The following is a 23,362-nucleotide window of genomic DNA, read 5'->3' on the forward strand; positions in this document are numbered from 1 at the left end:
CGACGACCGCCGAGCACCACCCGAACAAGAAGGGGAGTCACCTTCGGTAATATTCGTGACAGTACCCCCCCCGACGCGCAGCTCTCGCAGCGCGCCGATGCCGGCCTCGGGGACGAACCGGGGGCCGAGGCACTGGGCGATCCGGACGGAGGCGATGGAACTCTCTCAACATAGATGGAATATCCCCCACCGGAACCCAGCACCTCTCCTCCGGACCGTACCCCTCCCAGTCAACGAGGTACTGCAAGCCCCTCACCCGGCGTCTCGAGTCCAGAATAGCTCGTATCGTGTACGCCGGGGACCCCTCGATGTCCAGAGGGGGCGGAAGAACCTCCGGAACCTCACCTTCCTGCATGGGACCAGCTACCACCGGCCTGAGAAGAGACACATGAAACGAGGGGTTAATACGATTATACGAAGGAAGTAATAATCGATAACAAACCTCGTTTATTCTCCTCAGGACTTTAAATGGCCCTATACACTGCGGACCCAGCTTCCGGCAGGGCAAGCGGAGGGGCAGGTTTCGGGTCGAGAGCCAGACCCTGTCCCCAGGTGCAAACACGGGGGCCTCACTGCAGTGACGGTCACGCTCTTCTTCTGCCTTACACTCGCTTGGCGTAATGACTCTTGGACTGCCCTCCAGGTCTCCTTAGAGCGCTGCACTCACTCCTCCACCGCAGGAGCCTCAGTCTGGTTCTGATGCCACGGTGCCAGGACTGGCTGGTACCCCAACACGCACTCAAATGGTGACATGTTGGTAGAGGAGTGGCTTAGTGAGTTCTGGGCCATTTCTGCCCAGGGAATATATCTTGCCCACTCCCCTGGCCGGTCCTGGCAATCCGACCGCAGAAACCTACCCACCTCCTGGTTCACTCTCTCCACCTGCCCATTACTCTCCGGGTGATACCCTGAGGTCAGGCTGACTGAGACCCCCAGACGTTCCATAAATGCCCTCCATACACGGGAGGTAAACTGGGAGCCCCGATCAGAAACTATATCCTCGGGCACCCCGTAGTGCCGGAAGACATGGGTGAAAAGAGCTTCCGCAGTCTGTAGGGCCGTAGGGAGACCGGGCAATGGGATAAGACGGCAGGACTTAGAGAACCGATCCCTGAGAGTGGGGAAGGTCAGTAAGAAAATCCACCGCTAGATGGGTCCACGGCCGTTGTGGAACGGGGAGAGGTTGTAATTTACCTCGTGGCAGGTGTCTAGGAGCCTTACTCAGGGCGCACACCGAACAGGAGGAGACATAGAGTCGCACATCCCTCACCAAAGTGGGCCACCAGTACTTCCTCTGAAAACCTCGCACTGTCCTAAAAATACCTGGGTGACCCGACGAGGGTAGACAATGAGCCCATCGAATCAATTGATCACGAACAGCGAGCGGCACGTACCTACGACCCTCCGGACACTGTGGAGGCGCAGGTTCCTCCCTTAGCGCCCGCTCGATGTCCGCGTCCACCTCCCATACTACTGGTGCCACCAGCTTAGCTGCCGGAATGATGGGAGTAGGATCGATGGACCTGTCCTCAGTGTCATAGTCTTGACAGCGCGTCGGCCTTAGTGTTGAGGGAACCTGGTCTATACGAGATAGTAAAACGAAATCTGGTGAAATACATGGCCCACCTTGCCTGACGAGGATTCAGTCTCCTAGCTGATCGGATATACTCCAGGTTACGGTGGTCAGTCCAGATAAGGAAAGGGTGCTTAGCCCCCTCAAGCCAGTGTCTCCACACCTTCAGGGCCTTAACCATAGCCAACAACTCCCTATCCCCCACATTATAATTCCGCTCCGCTGGCCCGAGTTTCTTTGAAAAAAAGGCACAGGGGCGGAGCTTCGGTGGCGCACCCGAACGCTGTGAGAGCACCGCTCCAACCCCAGCCTCGGATGCGTCCACCTCTACTATAAACGCCAAAGAAGGGTCCGGATGCGCCAACACCGGCGCCTCAGTGAACATCGCCTTCAACCTACGAAAAGCTCCTTCCGTCTCTGCTGACCACTGCAAACGCACCGGTCCCCCCTTCAGCAGTGAGGTAATAGGGGCAGCTACCTGACCAAAACCCTGGATAAACCTCAGGTAGTAATTGGCAAACCCTAAGAACCGCTGCACCTCCTTTACCGTGGTCGGACTCGGCCAATTACGCACAGCCTTTACACGGTCACCTTCCATTACCAACCCAGAGCTGGAAATGCGATAACCCAGAAAGGAAACTGATCGTTTGGAAAACTCACATTTCTCCGCCTTCACATACAGGTCATGCTCCAGCAGTCGTCTAAGAACCTTGCGCACCAGAGACATATGCGCAGTGAGTGTAGTGGAGTAGATCAAAATATCGTCAATATACACCACTACACCCTGTCCGTGCAGGTCTCTGAGAATCTCATCCACGAAGGATTGAAATATAGCTGGAGTATTCTTTAACCCGTATGGCATGACGAGGTACTCATAATGGCCAGAAGTAGTGCTAAATGCAGTTTTCCACTCATCTCCCTCCCGAATACGCACCAGATTATACGCACTCCTGAAATCCAGTTTCGTGAAGAACTGCGCTCCGTGAAATGATTCCACTGCCGTAGCAATGAGAGGTAGTGGGTAACTAAAACCTACCGTGATGGAATTTAGACCTCTATAATCAATACACGGACGCAAACCACCATCCTTTTTCTTCACAAAAAATAAACTTGAGGAGACAGGTGACATGGAGGGCCGAATGTACCCCTGTCCCAGAGCCTCGGTGATATGTTTCCATGGCCACCGTCTCCTCCTGGGACAAAGGATACACGTGACTCCTGGGGAGTGCAGCGTTACCCTGGAGGTTTATCACGCAATCCCCCTGTCAATGGGGTGGTAATTGGGTCGCCTTCTTTTTACTGAAAGCGATAGCCAAATCGTCATACTCAGCTGGAATGCGCACGGTGGAAACCTGGTCTGGACTCTCCACCGTTGTCGCACCGATGGAAACCCCTACACACCTGCCTGAACACTCATCAGACCACCCCTGGAGAGTTCCCTGTTTCCACGAAATCGTAGGATTATGAATAGCTAGCCAGGGAATCCCCAGCACCACCGGAAACGCAGGTGAATCGATAAGGAACAAACTCATTCGCTCCTTGTGATTCCCCTGCGTAATCATCTCCAATGGAATTGTGGCTTTCCTCACCAGCCCTGACCCTAATGGTCGACTATCTAAAGAGTGCACGGGAAAAGGGGGGTCTACTTTTACTAACGGAATCCTCAACCTCTGAGGGAGTCCGATCTATAAAGTTTCCAGCTGCGCCTGAATCTACCAGTGCCTTATGCTGGAGAGAAGGAGAATAATTAAGGAAACAAATTAATAAGAACATGTGACCAACAGGAAACTCTGGGAGAGTGTGGTGCTTACTCACCTGGGGTGACGAGGAGTGTTCTGCCTGCCTTCTCGATTCCCAGATTAATTCCTCCAGCACCGACCAGACGTGTGCCCTCTCCGGCCACAACTGGTACAGGAGGAGCTTCCTCCTCCGATCTCCCTAGACGCGGTCCCTCCTAGCTCCATCGGGATAGGAGCAGGACTGACAGGACCCTTTCAGAACGTCCGCGAGCAGCTAGCAGATGGTCCAACCGGATCGACAGGTCTATCAGTCCATCCAGGCTAAGTGTAGTGTCCCGACAAGCCAGCTCTCTGCGGACGTCCTCTCTCAGGCTACACCGGTAATGGTCTATCAAGGGCCCTGTCGTTCCACCCTGCTCCAGTGGCCAATGTCCGGAACTCCAGCGCGAAGTCCTGCGCGCTCCTCCCCCCCTGTCTGAGATGGAACAACCTCTCACCCGCCGCTCGACCCTCTGGAGGGTGATCGAACACGGCCCTGAAACGGTGGGTGAACTCCGGGTAATTGTCCTTCGCTGATTCGGGCCCGTTCCAGACCGCATTGGCCCACTCAAGGGCTCTACCCGTAAGGCATGTGATGAGGACACACACGCTCTCCTCGTCCGAGGGAGCCGGCCGAACGGTGGCCAGGTAGAGTTCTAGTTGAAGCAGGAATCCCTGGCACCCCGTCGCTGCTCCATCGTACTCCCTCGGAGGCGTAATGCGCAGAGCGCTGGAACCGGATCCAGATGGGGGAGATGGTAGAGTTGCTGGTGGGAGGGTCGGTGGGGTAGTAGGGAGACCATTCCTCTCCCAACGATCCATCCTCTCCATCATTTGATCCATCGCTGATCCTAGGCGATGGAGGGTGGACGTGTGATGAAGGACTCTCTCCTCCATCGTGGGAAGAGGAGTGGTCGCTGCTCCTGCTGACTCCATATCGTGGTGCGGGCTTCTGTTACGATTAATGAGTGAAGAGGTGTGGAGTCAGGCGCAGAGAGCAAAAGGATGTGGGAAAAACACGCTTTAATGTCCAGGAAAAATAACATGAACAAAAGTAGGAAAACAAATGAACAGAAATAATAACAGACAGAGCGAAACCCGAAAATGCAAACAAAATACACTCTAACACAAAACAGACGAACAAGCCCGCACAAAACAGAAGCGGGCTGAACAAACTTATATAACCCCACCCTAACAACCAAACAAGAAACCGGTGATACCAATCAGACAAAACCAAAGGAACACAGAACAAAGGATCGGTGATAGCTAGTAGACCGGTGACGACGACCGCCGAGCGCCACCCGAACAAGAAGGGGAGTTACCTTCGGTAATATTCGTGACAGCTAGATAGCTAATTAGCACAGGTGGTTGTCTCTTGTCTTCCGTAAACAAGCGCTGTAACATGTCGATATGGCCGTGTGGGAACACTAACCCTAATCCCATCAAGGTGTGCATCAATTTAACCTTTTGTTTTTTGAAAAAAAACTTTTTTGTTGAAAAGGTCCTTATGGTTCCAAAACCGCACTGCAAGAAACGCATGTTAATATTCAGATTGAGCGTCAGGGCTCTTAACAAAACTCCCCCGTACATAAGACGCCTTCGTATAATTGTGTCCCTGGTGGCACCAAATAATCAAAGGTCTGACAGCACAGAGATGCTTGGGAAAATGGTCACAACAGGGGACTAGCGTGTGTGTGTGTTTCAGGGGAAAGGGGTGCTCTGATCTCCATCACCTAGGACTTGACAATGGTTAATCAAATGTCCCAATTTTTGCCCTTTTTTGCTCAATTTTGCATGCCTTCTCAAACAGCTGCAACTGTATATGCCATCGTAAATCAAGTCCTTGGTCTCAGGGATGGAACAACTTTTGAGCATCTGAGCTTATGGTTGTTTGTGGGGGAAAGGGGTTGAGTGTGTGTGTGCGTGTGTCCCACATCTGTTGCTAGAGGGTAATGATGTTAGGGACAATATAGGATGAATCGCAATAATTGTTTGCTAAAATTATAATTGCTTGCCAAAAATGTCATTTGTAATGGTAATCTTGGTTATAGGTAACAGTCCTTTGCATGAACTGCCTGCATTATTACGCATATTATTAGTTAATTATTGGAAATTAAGATGAAGTTGTGTTGGAAAAGGAATGGGGAGGCGAAATATATTTCTCCTATGGAAAAAGTAATTCAAAAGGGGTGATGATATTAAGTAACCATAATTTTGATCCGAAATGTGCAAATTGTCCAAACAGATCCTGAAGGTAGATGGATGATTTTTAATATGTTATTAGGCCATAAACAGATATGACTCATTAACCTATACTGTCCAAATAATGATGATCCACGCTTCTTTGAAAATATGTATAACAATATGTTAACCCTACAAGGAATACAAGTCTATATTATTATGGTGGGAGATTATAATACAGTTTTACGTACCTCTATGGCCCGTGAAGGAAATCACACTAAACCACACTAAACTATCACCCTTATGCACTTATATATCACAAATATAGACATATTGGAACTAGTGGATATATGGAGGCTTAAATATCCTGATCTAGTGAAATAGGCATGTGGCGGAGGCTCAATCAAGCTTGTCGTCTTTACTACTTTATGTCATTCTCTCCAGCCCCAACAGTTTAAAAAGTGTTGATGGGAGGCAGAATGCAGTCATTATTACTGAAACGGGATCCAAGTGGTAAATATAAAGATCCAGTCCATTTTTTAAATTGGAGGCTCCTACTAGCAAAAATTATAGCAAAATGCATAGAGCATAGAATTAAAACGGTATTGTCGGATATTATTCATCCTAATCAGACAGTTTTTTTTACATGGAAAAAACCTAAGACAAGTACTGAAAACAATAGAACACTATAACAAATCTGGGAAACCAGGCCTTGTATTTATAGCTGACTTTGAAAAGGCTTTTGATAAAGTACGACTGGAATTTATATATAAAGGCCTGGCATATTTACATTTTGCAGAATCTCTTTTAAAATGTGTTAAAGTTATGTATAGTAACCCAAGGTGTAAAGTAGTAAATAATGGCTACTTCTCGGAAAGTTTTAAACTGTCAAGAGGAGTAAAATAAGGTTGTCCACTATCGGCATATCTATTTATTATTGCCATCGAAATGTTAGCTGTTAAAACAAGATCCAACAATAATATCAAGGGGTTTGAAATCCAGGGCTTAAAAACAAAGGTGTACACTGATTCATGTTTTCTTTTAAATCCACAATTTGGATCCCTCCACAGCCTCAGAGGATCTAGATACTTGTTCTTTCCTCTCTGGATTACAACCAAATGATGATAAATGTACTATATTATGTATTGAATCACAAAAAATAATAGTTTTACATTACCGTGTAGTTTACCAATAAAATTGTCTTTTTTTATTTTTATTTTTTATTTCACCTTTATTTAACCAGGTAGGCTAGTTGAGAACAAGTTCTCATTTGCAACTGCGACCTGGCCAAGATAAAGCATAGCAGTGTGAACAGACAACACAGAGTTATACATGGAGTAAACAATTAGCAAGTCAATAACACAGTAGAAAAAAATGGGCAGTCTATATACAATGTGTGCAAAAGGCATGAGGAGGTAGGCGAATAATACAATTTTGCAGATTAACACTGGAGTGATAAATGATCAGATGGGCATGTACAGGTAGAGATATTGGTGTGCAAAAGAGCAGAAAAGTAAATAAATAAAAACAGTATAAAAACAGTATGGGAATGAGGTAGGTGAAAAAGGGTGAGCTATTTACCTATAGACTATGTACAGCTGCAGCGATCGGTTAGCTGCTCGGATAGCTGATGTTTGAAGTTGGTGAGGGAGATAAAAGTCTCCAACTTAAGCGATTTTTGCAATTCGTTCCAGTCACAGGCAGCAGAGTACTGGAACGAAAGGCGGCCAAATGAGGTGTTGGCTTTAGGGATGATCAGTGAGATACACCTGCTGGAGCGCGTGCTACGGATGGGTGTTGCCATCGTGACCAGTGAACTGAGATAAGGCGGAGCTTTACCTAGCATGGACTTGTAAATGACCTGGAGCCAGTGGGTCTGGCGACGAATATGTAGTGAGGGCCAGCCGACTAGAGCATACAAGTCGCAGTGGTGGGTGGTATAAGGTGCTTTAGTGACAAAACGGATGGCACTGTGATAGACTGCATCCAGTTTGCTGAGTAGAGTGTTGGAAGCCATTTTGTAGATGACATCGCCGAAGTCGAGGATCGGTAGGATAGTCAGTTTTACTAGGGTAAGCTTGGCAGCGTGAGTGAAGGAGGCTTTGTTGCGGAATAGAAAGCCGACTCTGGATTTGATTTTTGATTGGAGATGTTTGATGTGAGTCTGGAAGGAGAGTTTGCAGTCTAGCCAGACACCTAGGTACTTATAGATGTCCACATATTCAAGGTTGGAACCATCCAGGGTGGTGATGCTAGTCGGGCATGCGGGTGCAGGCAGCGATCGGTTGAAAAGCATGCATTTGGTTTTACTCGCGTTTAAGAGCAGTTGGAGGCCACGGAAGGAGTGCTGTATGGCATTGAAGCTCGTTTGGAGGTTTGATAGCACAGTGTCCAATGACGGGCCGAAAGTATATAGAATGGTGTCGTCTGCGTAGAGGTGGATCAGGGAATCGCCCGCAGCAAGAGCAACATCATTGATATATACAGAGAAAAGAGTCGGCCCGAGAATTGAACCCTGTGGCACCCCCATAGAGACTGCCAGAGGACCGGACAGCATGCCCTCTGATTTGACACACTGAACTCTGTCTGCAAAGTAATTGGTGAACCAGGCAAGGCAGTCATCCGAAAAACCGAGGCTGTTGAGTCTGCCGATAAGAATATGGTGATTGACAGAGTCGAAAGCCTTGGCGAGGTCGATGAAGACGGCTGCACTGTACTGTCTTTTATCGATGGCGGTTATGATATCATTTAGTACCTTGAGTGTGGCTGAGGTGCACCCGTGACCGGCTCGGAAACCAGATTGCACAGCGGAGAAGGTACGGTGGGATTCGAGATGGTCAGTGACCTGTTTGTTGACTTGGCTTTCGAAGACCTTAGATAGGCAGGGCAGGATGGATATAGGTCTATAGCAGTTTGGGTCCAGGGTGTCTCCCCTTTGAAGAGGGGGATGACTGCGGCAGCTTTCCAATCCTTGGGGATCTCAGACGATATGAAAGAGAGGTTGAACAGGCTGGTAATAGGGGTTGCGACAATGGCGGCAGATAGTTTCAGAAATAGCGGGTCCAGATTGTCAAGCCCAGCTGATTTGTACGGGTCCAGGTTTTGCAGCTCTTTCAGAACATCTGCTATCTGGATTTGGGTAAAGGAGAACCTGGAGAGGCTTGGGTGAGGAACTACGGGGGGGCGGAGCTGTTGGCCGAGGTTGGAGTAGCCAGGCGGAAGGCATGGCCAGCCGTTGAGAAGTGCTTATTGAAGTTTTCGATAATCATGGATTTATCGGTGGAGACCGTGTTTCCTAGCCTCAGTGCAGTGGGCAGCTGGGAGGAGGTGCTCTTGTTCTCCATGGACTTCACAGTGTCCCAGAACTTTTTGGAGTTGGAGCTACAGGATGCAAACTTCTGCCTGAAGAAGCTGGCCTTAGCTTTCCTGACTGACTGCGTGTATTGGTTCCTGACTTCCCTGAACAGTTGCATATCACGGGGGCTATTCGATGCTATTGCAGTCCGCCACAGGATGTTTTTGTGCTGGTCGAGGGCAGTCAGGTCTGGAGTGAACCAAGGGCTGTATCTGTTCTTGGTTCTGCATTTTTTGAACGGAGCATGCTTATCCAAAATGGTGAGGAAGTTACTTTTAAAGAATGACCAGGCATCCTCAACTGACGGGATGAGGTCAATGTCCTTCCAGGATACACGGGCCAGGTCGATTAGAAAGGCCTGCTCACAGAAGTGTTTTAGGGAGCGTTTGACAGTGATGAGGGGTGGTCGTTTGACTGCGGCTCCGTGGCGGATACAGGCGATGAGGCAGTGATCGCTGAGATCCTGGTTGAAGACAGCGGAGGTATATTTGGAGGGCCAGTTGGTCAGGATGACGTCTATGAGGGTGCCCTTGTTTACAGAGTTAGGGTTGTACCTGACAGCAATGTGGGCATACTCAGTATACATGCATACATATACATAAATTCTCTCACTCCACTACATTTAATAGAAAGTTAGCAACACAAAAAAAAGGGATAAGATCTTGCTACCATGGAAAGGAAAATACCTGTCTATTTGTGGAAAAATCACCCTGATTAACTATTTAGTCATATCCCAGTTTACCTATTTGCTTATGGTCTTGCCTACACTTAGCGACCTGTTTTTATTTTATTATATGAGCAAAATATATTCAATTTTATTTGGAATGGCAAGCCAGACAAAATTAAAAGGTCCTATTTATACACTGCTCAAAAAAGTAAAGGGAACACTAAAATAACACATCCTAGATCTGAATGAATGAAATATTCTGATTAAATACTTTTTCTTTACATAGTTGAATGTGCTGACAACAAAATCACACGAAAAATGATCAATGGAAATCAAATTTATCAACCCATGGAGGTCTGGTTTTGGAGTCACACTCAAAATTAAAGTGGAAAACCACACTACAGGCTGATCCAACTTTGATGTAATGTCCTTAAAACAAGTCAAAATGAGGCTCAGTAGTGTGTGTTGCCTCCACGTGCCTGTATGACCTCCCTACAACGCCTGGGCTTGCTCCTGATGAGGTGGCGGATGGTCTCCTGAGGGATCTCCCAGACCTGGACTAAAGCATCTGCCAACTCCTGGACAGTCTGTGGTGCAACGTGGCATTGGTGGATGGAGCGAGACATGATGTCCCAGATGTGCTCAATTGGATTCAGGTCTGGGGAACGGGCGGGCCAGTCCATAGCATCAATGTCTTCCTCTTGCAGGAACTGCTGACACACTCCAGCCACATGAGGTCTAGCATTAGGAGGAACCCAGGGCCAACCGCACCAGCATATGGTCTCACAAGGGGTCTGAGGATCTCATCTCGGTACCTAATGGAGGTCAGGCTACCTCTGGCGAGCACATGGAGGGCTGTGCGGCCCCCCAAAGAAATGCCACCCCACACCATGACTGACCCACCGCCAAACCGGTCATGCTGGAGGATGTTGCAGGCAGCAGAACGTTCTCCACGGCGTCTCCAGACTCTGTCACGTTTGTCACATGTGCTCAGTGTGAACCTGCTTTCATCTGTGAAGAGCACAGGGCGCCAGTGGCGAATTTGCCAATCTTAGTGTTCTCTGGCAAATGCCAAACGTCCTGCACGGTGTTGGGCTGTAAGCACAACCCCCACCTGTGGACGTCGGGCCCTCACACCACCCTCATGGAGTCTGTTTCTGACCGTTTGAGCAGACACATGCACATTTGTGGCCTGCTGGAGGTCATTTTGCAGGGCTCTGGCAGTGCTCCTCCTGCTCCTCCTTGCACAAAGGCGGAGGTAGCGGTCCTGCTGCTGGGTTGTTGCCCTCCTACGGCCTCCTCCACGTCTCCTGATGTACTGATCTGTATCCTGGTAGCGCCTCCATGCTCTGGACACTACGCTGACAGACACAGCAAACCTTTAAACATTATATATAACATTATATTGGTTGCAAGAACTGTATATAGTAATTGAAAATGGAAAATGTCTAAGTTTTAAATCCGGCGTTGCTTTGCGTATCAGTTCATAAACCATATGCCATGGAATCAGAACATCGGACATCTCTTCCCAACTATTTTGCACTCAGCAAAACTCAGCAAAAAAAGTAACGTCCCTTTTTCTGGACCCAATCTTTCAAAGATAATTCGTAAAAATCCAAATAACTTCACAGATCTTCATTGTAAAGGGGTTAAACACTGTTTCCCATGATTGTACAATGAACGATAAATAATTAATGAACATGCACCTGTGGAATGGTCGTTAAGACACTAACAGCTTACAGACAGAAGGCAATTAAGGTCACAGTTATGAAAACTTTGGACACTAAAGAGGCCTTTCTAATGACTCTGAAAAACACCAAAAGAAAGGGCGCCCAAGAAAGTGCAGCAAGCGATTTTGCTGTGAGAGATGCACTCACACCTGCCTGCTGCCATTCCTGAGCAAGCTCTGTACTGGTGGTGCCCCGATCCCGCAGCAAAATCAACTTTAGGAGACGGTCGTGGCGCTTGCTGCACTTTCTTGGGTGCCCTGAAGCCTTCGTCACAACAATTGAACCGCTCTCCTTGAAGTTCTTGATGATCTGATAACTGGTTGATTTAGGTTACTGGCAGCAATATCCTTGCCTGTGAAGCCCTTTTTGTGCAAAGCAACGATGACGGCGCGTGTTTCCTTGCACAGTGAGGCGAGGACTTTTGGAGGATGGCCTGGTGTCAAGAAGGGCAGCAAAGAAGCCACTTCTCTCCATGAAAAACATCAGGGACAGACTGATATTCTGCAGAGGGTACAGGGATTGGACTGCTGAGGACTGGGGTAAAGTCATTTTCTCTGATGAATCCCTTTTCTGATTGTTTGGGGCATCTGGAAAAAAGCTTGTCTAGAGAAGACAAGGTGAGCGCTACCATCAGTCCTGTGTCATGCCAACAGTAAAGCATCCTGAGACCATTCATGTGTTGGGTTGCTTCTCAGCCAAGAGAGTGGGCTCACTGACAATTTTGCCTTAGAACACAGCAATGAATAAAGAATGGTACCAACACATCCTCAGAGAGCAACTTCTCCCGACCATCCAGGAACAGTTTGGTGACGAACAATGCCTTTTCCAGCATGATGGAGCACCTTGCCCTATGGCAAAAGTGATAACTAAGTGGCTCGGGGAACAAAACATTGATATTTTGGGTCCATGGCCAGGAAACTCCCCAGACCTTAATCCCATTGAGAACTTGTGGTCAATCCTCAAGAGGCGGGTGGACAAGAAAACCCCCCGCAAATTCTGACAAACTCCAAGCATTGATTATGCAAGAATGGGCATGCATTCAGTCAGGATGTGACCCAGAAGTTAATTGACAGTATGCCAGGGCCGATTGCAGAGGTCTTGAAAAAGAAGGGTCAACACTGCAAATATTGACTCTGCATCAACTTCATGCAATTGTCAATAAAAGCCTTTGACACTTATGAAATGCTTGTAATTATACTTCAGTATTCCATAGTAACAGGTCTCATGATTTGTTGCACATGAGCGGTAGGCTACTTCAAGCAGTGCAAAATGTTATTACAGTAACCAAAAAAGGCTGAAAACCACTTTTTTCAGACTCAGTCAGGCCTTTGATGGAAGTGTGCCCTTATTCTCATTTGGGGTTTGTAAATGGGCCACTTCTTAATTGAGAGTAGCTTAATGTAGGCCTAATCTCCCTACATAAGAGTGCACTGTGTGTGGTCTGCAGTGGGTCCGTAATCTCATAGTCACTCCAACTCCAGCTGTTCTCCCTCAATCAATTAGAGTAAGGTGAAGTTGCCCCTACGCTTATCTTGGGTCAGTTTTGCATTTCCCACACTAATGGTTAAAGGTGCATTTCTGGGTAACAATTAAGCATTTTACTGTGATTGTTTTCAATTAAAATGGTCAAAAAGTAACAAATTGCTTCTTAGAAAAGAGCAATTTCGGAAGCAAGTATTTTGCTTGGACTTTCTGGGAGTGGCGAGCGGAAAACTAAAAACTAGCTGTTACTGTCAGAGGGGTTTGGAACGCTCTTTCTTAGTAGTCTGTTAACAGGGTTGGGTATATTCATTTCTAAATGTAATCTGTTAAAGTTACTAGTTACCTGTCCAAAATTGTAATCGGTAAATGTAACTTTTTTGTATTACCCAAACTCCGTAATCTGATTTACTGTCGCTTACTTTTAGAATACTTTTCCATTAAGAGGCATTAGAAGAAGACACAAATGTATATTACCAATTGAACGACATCTATTGCAGGATAAATCAATGCTAGAATGTACATTGCTCGCCAGGAAATGGATGTTGCGTTTTCCTTTATGGTTTATGTAGGCTTCTTCTAACCCATTGCTGTAAACTTCAATGATAATATGACTAGGCTATATCTTTACATTAAAAACCAAAATGTCATATTTCCAGTCAATCCAATTAATTTAATAACCTTTCATTTTCAAGAATAGGACTTTTGATTAGCCAAATTGTTTTACCTGAACATAACCCTAAAATTAAGGACTTGTTAGACTACTCTGTTGTTTATGATTTTGTTATCTTGGAGGACTGATTGGCCTCATTGCTTCAAGTTGAAAAATATACATACATGGAATGGCATGCAGGGCTCAACAGTAAACGCTTGTTCTCTTGTCCAGGACAAGTTAAAAAAAATTGGGACAAGAGAATATAGATTTAAGTTGTCCGAATGGAAAAGTACATTTTTTTTATTGCGAAAATCACAATATCAAACAATTACTCCTATCAGAATTGGATCGTAGAGGCCAACATTGGAATAATATTAAAATATTTTTTTAATGTACATAAATAAAAAAGCCTACACGTCAAAGTGTAGGTGATATGCATAATTGATACAGTCTCATGTCCAAACCGATGCTGACATGAGGAAGACGCCAGAAAATGCCAAACTTTAATGCAACTTAATTACGTAAAAATATGTTAAGTGCCAGTCATGTTTGACAAATATAAAGGCATGATTCTGTCGACATACTTGAGGAACGGTTCGTTATGTTTTCTTTCCAATAGTACCAATTATATACATATCCTGGCTACAGGGCCGGAGCAACAGGCCGTTTACTTTGGGCATGTAATTCAGGAGGAAATTGAGAAAAACGGGGCCTAGCCCTAAGAAGTTATAAGAAATCTCGCTGTGCCCTCCAACGAACCATTAACCAGGCAAAGCATCAATACAGGAATAAGATCGAATCGTACTACACCGGCTCCGACGCTCGTCGGATGTGGCAGGGTTTGCAAACTATTACAGACTACAAATGGCACAGCCGAGAGCTGACCAGTGACACGAGCCTACCAGACAAGCTGAATAACTTCTATGCTCTCTTCGAGGCAAGTAACACTGAAACATGCATGAGAGCATCAGCTGTTCCGGACTACTGTGTGATCACGCTCTCCGCAGCCGATGGGAGTAAGACCTTTAAACAGGTCAACATTTACAAGGCCACTGGACCAGATGGATTACCAGGACATGTACTCCGCGCATGCGCTGACCAACTGGCAAATGTCTTCACTGACATTTTCAACCTCTCCCTGTCTGTAATACCAACATGTTTCAAGCAGACCACCATAGTCCCTGTGCCCAAGAACACTAACGTAACCTGCCTAAATGACTAACATCTGTAGCCATTAAATGCTTTGAAAGGCTGATCATGGCTCACATCAACACCATTATCCCATCTTAGACCCACTCCAATTTGCATACCACACCAACAGATCCACAGATGATGCAATTTCTATTGTACTCCACACTGCCCTTTCCCACCTGGACAAAAGGAACACCTATGTGAGAATGCTATTCTTTGACTACAGCTCAACGTTCAACACCGTAGTGCCCACAAAGTTCATCACTAAGCTAAGGACCCTGGGACTAAACACCTCCCTCTGCAACTAGTTCCTGGACTTCCTGACGGGCCACCCCCAGGTGGTAAGGATAGGTAACAACACATCCCCTATGCTGATCCTCAATACTGGGGCCCCTCAGGGGTGCGTGCTCAGACCCCTCCTGTACTCCCTATTCACTCATGACTGCACGGCCAGGCACGACTCCAACACCATCATTTAAGTTTGTTGATGACACAACGACGAGACAGCCTATTGGGAGGAGGTCAGAGACCTGAACGTGTAGTGCAAGGACAACAACCTCTCCCTCAACGTGATCAAGATAAAGGAAGTCGTGACAATAAGAGACTTGCTTGGGCCAAGAAGCACTAGCAATGGACATTAGACCTGTGGAAATCTGTCCTTTGGTCTGACGAGTCCAACTTTGAGATTTTTGGGACCAACCGCTGTATCTTAGTGAGATGCAGAATAGGTCAACGGATGATCTCCACATGTGTGGTTCCCACCATGAACAATGCAACAGGAAGTGTGATGGTGTGGGTGTGCTTTGCTGGTGACACTGATTTATTTAGAATTCAAGGCACAATTTACCAGCATGGCTACCACAGCATTCTGCAGCGATACGCCATCCCATCTGATTTGCGCTTAGTGGAACTATTTATTGTACAGGACAATAACCCAACCCACCTCCAGGGTGTGTAAGGGCTACTTGACCAAGAATGAGAGAGATGGAGTGCTGCATCAGATGACCTGGCCTCCACAATCACCCTACCTCCACCCAATTGAGATGGTTTTGGATGAGTTGGCCCGCTGAGTGAAAGAAACGCAGCCAACAAGTGCTCAGCATATGTGGGAACTCCTTCAAGACTGTTGGAAAAGCATTCCAGGTGAAATTGGTTTAGAAAATGCTAAATCAAATCTAGAATCGGCTTGCTATTTTGCAACAAAGCCTTCTTCACTCACGCCGCCAAACTTACCCTTGTAAAACTGACTATCCTACCGATCCTCGACTTCGGCAATGTCATCTACAAAATAGCTTCTAATACTCTACACAGAAATCTGGATGCAGTCTATCACAGTGCCATCCGTTTTGTTACTAAATCACCTTATACCACTGCGACCTGTATGCTCTAGTCGGCTGGTCCTTGCTACATATTCGTCATCAGACCCACTGGCTCCAGGTCACCTATAAGTCTATGCTAGGTAAAGCTCCGCCTTATCTCAGTTCACTGGTCACAATAACAACACCCACCCATAGCACGCGTTCCAGCAAATATATCTCACTGGTCATTCCCGAAGCCAACACCTCCTTTGACCGCCTTTCCTTCCAGTTCTCTGCTGCCAGTGACTGGAACGAATTGCAAAAATCGCTGAAGCTGGAGACTTTTATTTCCCTCAACAACTTTAAAAATCTGCTATCTGAGCAGCTAACCAATCGCTCCAGCTGTACATAGTCCATCTGTAAATAGCCCACCCAATTTACCTACCTCATCCCCATGCTGTTTTATTTTATTTACTTTATTTCTGCTCTTTTGCACACCAGTATCTCTACTTGCACATCATTATCTGTGCATTTATCACTCCAGTGTTAATCTGCTAAATTGTAATTATTCGCTCCTATGGCCTATTTATTGCCTACCTCATGCCTTTTGCACACACTGTATATAAACTTTCTTCTTTCTACTGTGTCATTGACTTGTTTATTGTGTTATTGGCTTGTTTATTGTTTACTCCATGTGTAACTCTGTGTTGTTGTCTGTGTCACACTGCTTTGCCTTATCTTGGCCAGGTCGCATTTATAAATGAGAACTTATTCTCAACTAGCTTACCTGGTTAAATAAAGGTGAAATAAAAAATGTTAATAAAAAAAACCACAGTAAATCACGTTTTTGACTGCACTGGGCCTTTAAGGTTCGGATACGGGGAGGGGAAGCTGATCCTTGATCTGTATGGGAAACTTCACCCCGGAGCCAATTGCCACATTACTAATCTTTAGACCCTAGATAAAACCAGAGCATGTGCTGTCAGTTCAATAAGAACATCTAAATCTGAGCAGAAATGTATGAAGGATGTGTATCTCAAATCAAATGTTTAAATCAAAATCCGAAAATTCAGTCATTACAACGCCAAACTTTTTTCCAAATTAACTCCATAATATCGACAGAAACATGGCAAACGTTGTTTAGAATCAATCCTCAAGGTGTTTTTCACATATCTATTCGATGATAAGTCATTCGTGGCAGCAATTGGAAAAATACATGCAGCTGGAGATTACGCAATAATTGCAACGGAGGACACCAAGCGAGCACCTGGTAAATGTAGTCTCTTATGGTCAATCTTCCAATGATATGCCTACAAATACGTCACAATGCTGCAGACACCTTGGGGAAATGACAGAAAGTGTAGGCTCATTCCTTGCGCATTCACAGCCATATAAGGAGACATTGGAACACAGCACCTTCAAAATCTGGGGCATTTCCTGTTTGAAATTTCACTTTGGTTTCGCCTGTAGCATCAGTTCTGTGGCACTCACAGATAATATCTTTGCAGTTTTGGAAACGTTAGAGTTGTTTTCTTTCCAAAGCTGTCAATTATATGCATAGTCGAGCATCTTTTCGTGACAAAATATCTTGGTTAAAACGGGAACGTTTTTTTTATCCAAAAATTAAAAGAGCGCCCCCTATATTGAAGAAGTTAAGAAGCCAAGCGTTTAGCTGCTTCGTGAGGGTAGGCCCATAGAATTACAGAGAACATTATGCTCCGGTTTCCTGGACACAGATTATGCCTAATCCTGGACTAAAACACATTTTCAAAGTAGGTTCTCCATTGTGCTTCTTCATTAGTCCAGAAATAGTCTTAATCTATGTCCAGGAAACCCACCTATGATGTAGGCTAGCCTTCTCCATGGGTATCAAGGTCTAGCAGCAATTGTACTATTTTAGTTAGGCCTAATTGATTGACTTGCTTGTTGGTTGTACCATCTGGAATAACTCCTCTATTTCCCCAAGGTGTAACCGTCCTGAAACTGGAAATGCAGGCTTCTCGCGTCGGAGTGGTCAGGGACTCCATGCTGGCTAATCCTCTTTTAATTAGGGTAAGGAGCATGGTTTGAAGAGAGGCTACATGGATCAGGCAAAGCGCCGAGCAATCATACCCATACTGCATTGGCTGCCCTCCCTTGCTTATTAGGCTGTGTTTGCACAGGCAGCCGAATTCGAACATTGTTTCCTGGCCTTTTGACCAATCAGATCTTTTCACATCATATCTTTTTCAGATCTGATCTGATTGGTCAAAACAAATATCAGAATTGGGCTGCCTGTCTAAGCGCCTTAGTTTCTTCTTTGAGATATTTCAATGTCATTCAATTTCAGAAAACAACACTAGAGGGCTGCATTGCCAGTTGAATAATATATTTCTTATATCTGTCCAAATTATTTCTCCTTCCTAAAGTGTACACTTCTTCACCTTCAATGATTTAAAACTGGAACATGAAATATGGTGCAAACTCCTAAGAGCTCTGTGTATGGACCCTAAAACGTTAGGTTCTGAACTAATATTCATACCAATCTATGAACCTCAGCTATCATAGTTGTTATATTGACTTCAAGTCTGAATGGCATTAATGAAGCCTATGGATAGAGTAGAATATAATAACTTTATTGTGCCATATACATGTACTGTAGTTATTATCACACATGAGATCCCACCATTGTAGCCTGTACATTGAATATATTCACTGATCATGTACTTTTCCTTGGCAAATAAAGGTGTCGTTCAGGTATGAATTATTTTCTTTAACCTTTATGTAACTAGACAAATTCTTATTTTCAATGACGGCCTAGGAATAGTGGGTTAACTGCCTTGTTCAGGGACAGAACAACAGATTTGTACCTTGTCAGCTTGGGGATTTGAACTTGCAACCTTTCAGTTACTAGTCCAACACGCTAACCACTAGGCTATGCTGCCGCCAAATAGCTGTGAGACATTCTTTTTCAGTCATATCCAATACCAGGTGTATCAAACTCCATTCTTTGAATGATGCTGTGTCTGCATGTAGGTATTACAATTATACACTTCAACAGTGTTTACCACTCCTACTCCTGGGACATCAATGATTACACATTGTAACTATGCAATAGACTAGAAACATGATTTAAGTAAAGGCTGATTTGTAATTTATATATACAGAAAAAAAACAGTACATTACACTTCCTATGCATATATCATCTGCATTAATCTGAGGACACAGGATAGTATTTCAATGAGATGCTTCATTTCAACCAGTGGAAAATGTGAAATGCTTTATTGAAAGAAGTTCATTATCTAGGTGTCTTAAATACATAATACATGCATTATAATTTTGATAATTGTAATATTTTATTATAAATACAAGTTCAAGCTATACTTCAATGCACATATGGTGTGCGTTGTAAAAAATTAAAATAGGAAGAAAGACGAGGTGGGGAGAGAGGTGTAGAAGATAGAAAGGGAAAGAGGTAAGAACTGAGGCAGACAGCATATCATTAATGAATTACAGTTCATCACAATTACATAGTGTCTAATCAGCCTTGGGCCCCCAGTTGGCCCGAAGGTTATCTTAAGAGCAGGTGAGGTGGCGATGACGGGACTGGCTTCCTCTCTCAAAACATACCTGCTGACGAGAGACGGATGAATAGAGAGAGCGCATGATTAAGCCTTGTTTTTTAAAATTCAAACGTGGTCAGTCATCATAATCATTAGGAGGTTTGAAATTGAAAACTGACCTTGGATCATAAACTCTGGGTCTACTACATCTTTATCTATATTTCAATGTAAAGCATCTTTAATAATATTTCCTGTTGACCTGACCAAGTGACATCTCAGTATAATCATGCTGTGCCCTCTGTGTCAGCCAGTTCAGATGCGGGAGGTGTTCACTGTCACGGCTGATATAACCTAGAGAATTTAGGGAGAAGGGGGAGCGGGATGTAGTGGCAAGAGACTGTTATTGAGAAAATAAGGTAGTTAAAATAGACAGTGTTCAACAGGAATCTGTGTGTGTGTGGTCTCACCTGGTGTCCACACTAAGTGGCTACAGAGTACTTTATGCTGAAAAACATACACATGAGGACAAACAATAGAAGATAATGTCATTATTTGACTTTTACATTACCAAATCATTGTGAATTACTAAAGTATAATATTCCTTATAACAAATCATGACAACATTTTATAGATAGGTGCATGTGACAATAGCAGGATCATATCAAGGATAGCGTCACAAATGAATACATAAATACCACTTGAAGCTTGATGATGACTTGATCATTTGAATCAGAGGTGTAGTGCTAAGGCAAAAACAAAAATGTGCACCCTTTTGAGTCCCCAGGACCAGGACTGAGAACCGCTGCTCTTCATTGGGACCTCTTAATCTGCAGACAGGCTTTCACAGCTCTCTGTATCTGAGGACAGAAAACCTCAGAAATAGACTTCATTATATTCAAATTAGACAGCACTGAATATGATGTTCTCTGTCCTCACTTCTATGGACTAGAATTACACAAAAGTACCTGCTCTATCCAGAATAGCCTACTCACTCCCATCTCGTTCCTCATCGAGTAACGATACAGGCTATTTGTTCTGTGACCGGCATAATAATGCAATGAAAAAAGCAGGGAGCAGGTTTCGAACCCTCAACATTCTAGCCCAAAGTCCAGCACGCTATCGACTGCCCAAATGTATTAATTTGGGTTGGGGCCGATTGCGGCTAAAAACACTTGATCAATTTTAACAAGTGGAAAGGGGGAAAATTATTATTATTAGTTTATCACAAGGGTAGCAGGCTGTGAATTCTGCAAACAATGTTTATAGGTTGGGCTATTAGCTGAACAATAGACTATTCAACCTTGACTAAAGAATTGTCTAATAGCCGAGCTAGGTGTGAATTTTGGCCCATTCCTCCATGCAGATCTCCTCTAGAGCAGTGATGTTTTGGGGCTGTTGCTGGGCAACACGGACTTTCAACTCCCTCCAAAGATTTTCTATGGGGTTGAGATCTGGAGACTGGCTAGGCCACTCCAGGAACTTGAAATGCTTCTTACGAAGCCACTCCTTCGTATGACATTCTCCCAATCTTCTTCTAGATGATCCAAATGCTCTCTAGCAAACTTCAGACGGGCCTGGACATGTACTGGCTTAAGCAGGGGGACACGTCTGGCACTGCAGGATTTGATTCCCTGGCGGCGTAGTGTTTTACTGATGGTAGGCTTTGTTACTTTGGTCCCAGCTCTCTGCAGGTCATTCACTAGGTCCCCACGTGTGGTTCTGGGATTTTTGCTCACCGTTCTTGTGATCATTTTGACCCCACGGGGTGAGATCTTGCGTGGAGCCCCAGATCGAGGGAGATTATCAGTGGTCTTGTATGTCTTCCATTTCCTAATAATTGCTCCCACAGTTGATTTCTTCAAACCAAGCTGCTTACCTATTGCAGATTCAGTCTTCCCAGCCTGGTGCAGGTCTACAATTTTTTCTGGTGTCCTTTGACAGCTCTTTGGTCTTGGCCATAGTGGAGTTTGGAGTGTGACTGTTTGAGGTTGTGGACAGGTGTCTTTTATACTGATAACAAGTTCAAACAGGTTCCATTAATACAGGTAACGAGTGGAGGACAGAGGAGCCTCTTAAAGAAGAAGTTACAGTGCCTTGCGAAAGTATTCAGCCCCCTTGAACTTTGCGACCTTTTGCCACATTTCAGGCTTCAAACATAAAGATATAAAACTGTATTTTTTTGTGAAGAATCAACAAGTGGGACACAATCATGAAGTGGAACGACATTTATTGGATATTTCAAACTTTTTTAACAAATCAAAAACTGAAAAATTCTCTCCAGAAGTTCAGTGAGGATCTCTGAATGATCCAATGTTGACCTAAATGACTAATGATGATAAATACAATCCACCTGTGTGTAATCAAGTCTCCGTATAAATGCACCTGCACTGTGATAGTCTCAGAGGTCCGTTAAAAGCGCAGAGAGCATCATGAAGAACAAGGAACACACCAGGTAGGTCCGAGATACTGTTGTGAAGAAGTTTAAAGCCGGATTTGGATACAAAAAGATTTCCCAAGCTTTAAACATCCCAAGGAGCACTGTGCATGCGATAATATTGAAATGGAAGGAGTATCAGACCACTGCAAATCTACCAAGACCTGGCCGTCCCTTTAAACTTTCAGCTCATACAAGGAGAAGACTGATCAGAGATGCAGCCAAGAGGCCCATGATCACTCTGGATGAACTGCAGAGATCTACAGCTGAGGTGGGAGACTCTGTCCATAGGACAACAATCAGTCGTATATTGCACAAATCTGGCCTTTATGGAAGAGTGGCAAGAAGAAAGCCATTTCTTAAAGATATCCATAAAAAGTGTTGTTTAAAGTTTGCCACAAGCCGCCTGGGAGACACACCAAACATGTGGAAGAAGGTGCTCTGGTCAGATGAAACCAAAATTGAACTTTTTGGCAACAATGCAAAACGTTATGTTTGGCTTAAAAGCAACAAAGCTCATCACCCTGAACACACCATCCCCATTGTCAAACATGGTGGTGGCAGCATCATGGTTTGGGCCTGATTTTCTTCAGCAGGGACAGGGAAGATGGTTAAAATTGATGGGAATATGGATGGAGCCAAATACAGGACCATTCTGGAAGAAAACCTGATGGAGTCTGCAAAAGACCTGAGACTGGGACGGAGATTTGTCTTCCAACAAGACAATGATCCAAAACATAAAGCAAAATCTACAATGGAATGGTTCAAAAATAAACATATCCAGGTGTTAGAATGGCCAAGTCAAAGTCCAGACCTGAATCCAATCGAGAATCTGTGGAAAGAACTGAAAACTGCTGTTCACAAATGCTCTCCATCCAACCTCACTGAGCTCGAGCTGTTTTGCAAGGAGGAATGGGAAAAAAGTTCAGTCTCTCGATGTTCAAAACTGATAGAGACATACCCCAAGCGACTTACAGCTGTAATCGCAGCAAAAGGTGGCGCTACAAAGTATTAACTTAGGGGGCTGAATAATTTTGCACGCCCAATTTTTCAGTTTTTGATTTGTTAAAAAAGTTTGAAATATCCAATAAATGTCGTTCCACTTCATGATTGTGTCCCACTTGTTGTTGATTCTTCACAAAAAAATCCAGTGTTATATCTTTGTTTGAAGCCTGAAATGTGGCAAAAGGTCGCAAAGTTCAAGGGGGCCGAATACTTTCACAAGGCACTGTACCGGTCTGTGAGAGCCAGAAATCTTGCTTGTTTGTAGCTGACCAAATACTTATTTTCCACCATAATTTGCAAATAAATTCATTAAAATTCCTACAATGTGATTTTCTGGGGGAAAAAAAATCTCATTTTGTCTGTTAAAGTTGAAGTGTATCTATGATGAAAATTACAAGCCTCTCTCATCTTTTTAATGGAAGATCTTGCACAATTGGTTGCTGACTAATTACTTTTTTGCCCCACTGTACATGT

The 23,362-nt window shown here is 44.8% G+C and overlaps 2 protein-coding genes across 3 annotated transcripts in view; one reads left to right on the forward strand and one right to left on the reverse strand.

The window, feature by feature from the left end:
* Positions 1-23,362, forward strand: part of cfap77 (cilia and flagella associated protein 77) — a 77,005-nt gene that overhangs the window by 5,535 nt on the left and 48,108 nt on the right. For both annotated transcript variants that reach the window (XM_035786380.2, XM_035786381.2), the window contains exon 2: positions 17,874-17,959. In XM_035786380.2, the coding sequence (XP_035642273.1) occupies positions 17,874-17,959 (86 nt within the window). The remainder of the gene's footprint in view (positions 1-17,873; positions 17,960-23,362) is intronic.
* The window catches only part of LOC127907379 (uncharacterized), a 149,714-nt gene continuing 133,119 nt past the window's right edge, over positions 6,768-23,362 (reverse strand). The window contains exon 2 of the mRNA XM_052462648.1: positions 6,768-7,113. The gene's annotated coding sequence lies outside the window, so the exon portion shown is untranslated. The remainder of the gene's footprint in view (positions 7,114-23,362) is intronic.

Source organism: Oncorhynchus keta, chromosome 14 (assembly GCF_023373465.1).
Source record: "Oncorhynchus keta strain PuntledgeMale-10-30-2019 chromosome 14, Oket_V2, whole genome shotgun sequence".
NCBI classification, from domain to species: domain Eukaryota; kingdom Metazoa; phylum Chordata; class Actinopteri; order Salmoniformes; family Salmonidae; genus Oncorhynchus; species Oncorhynchus keta.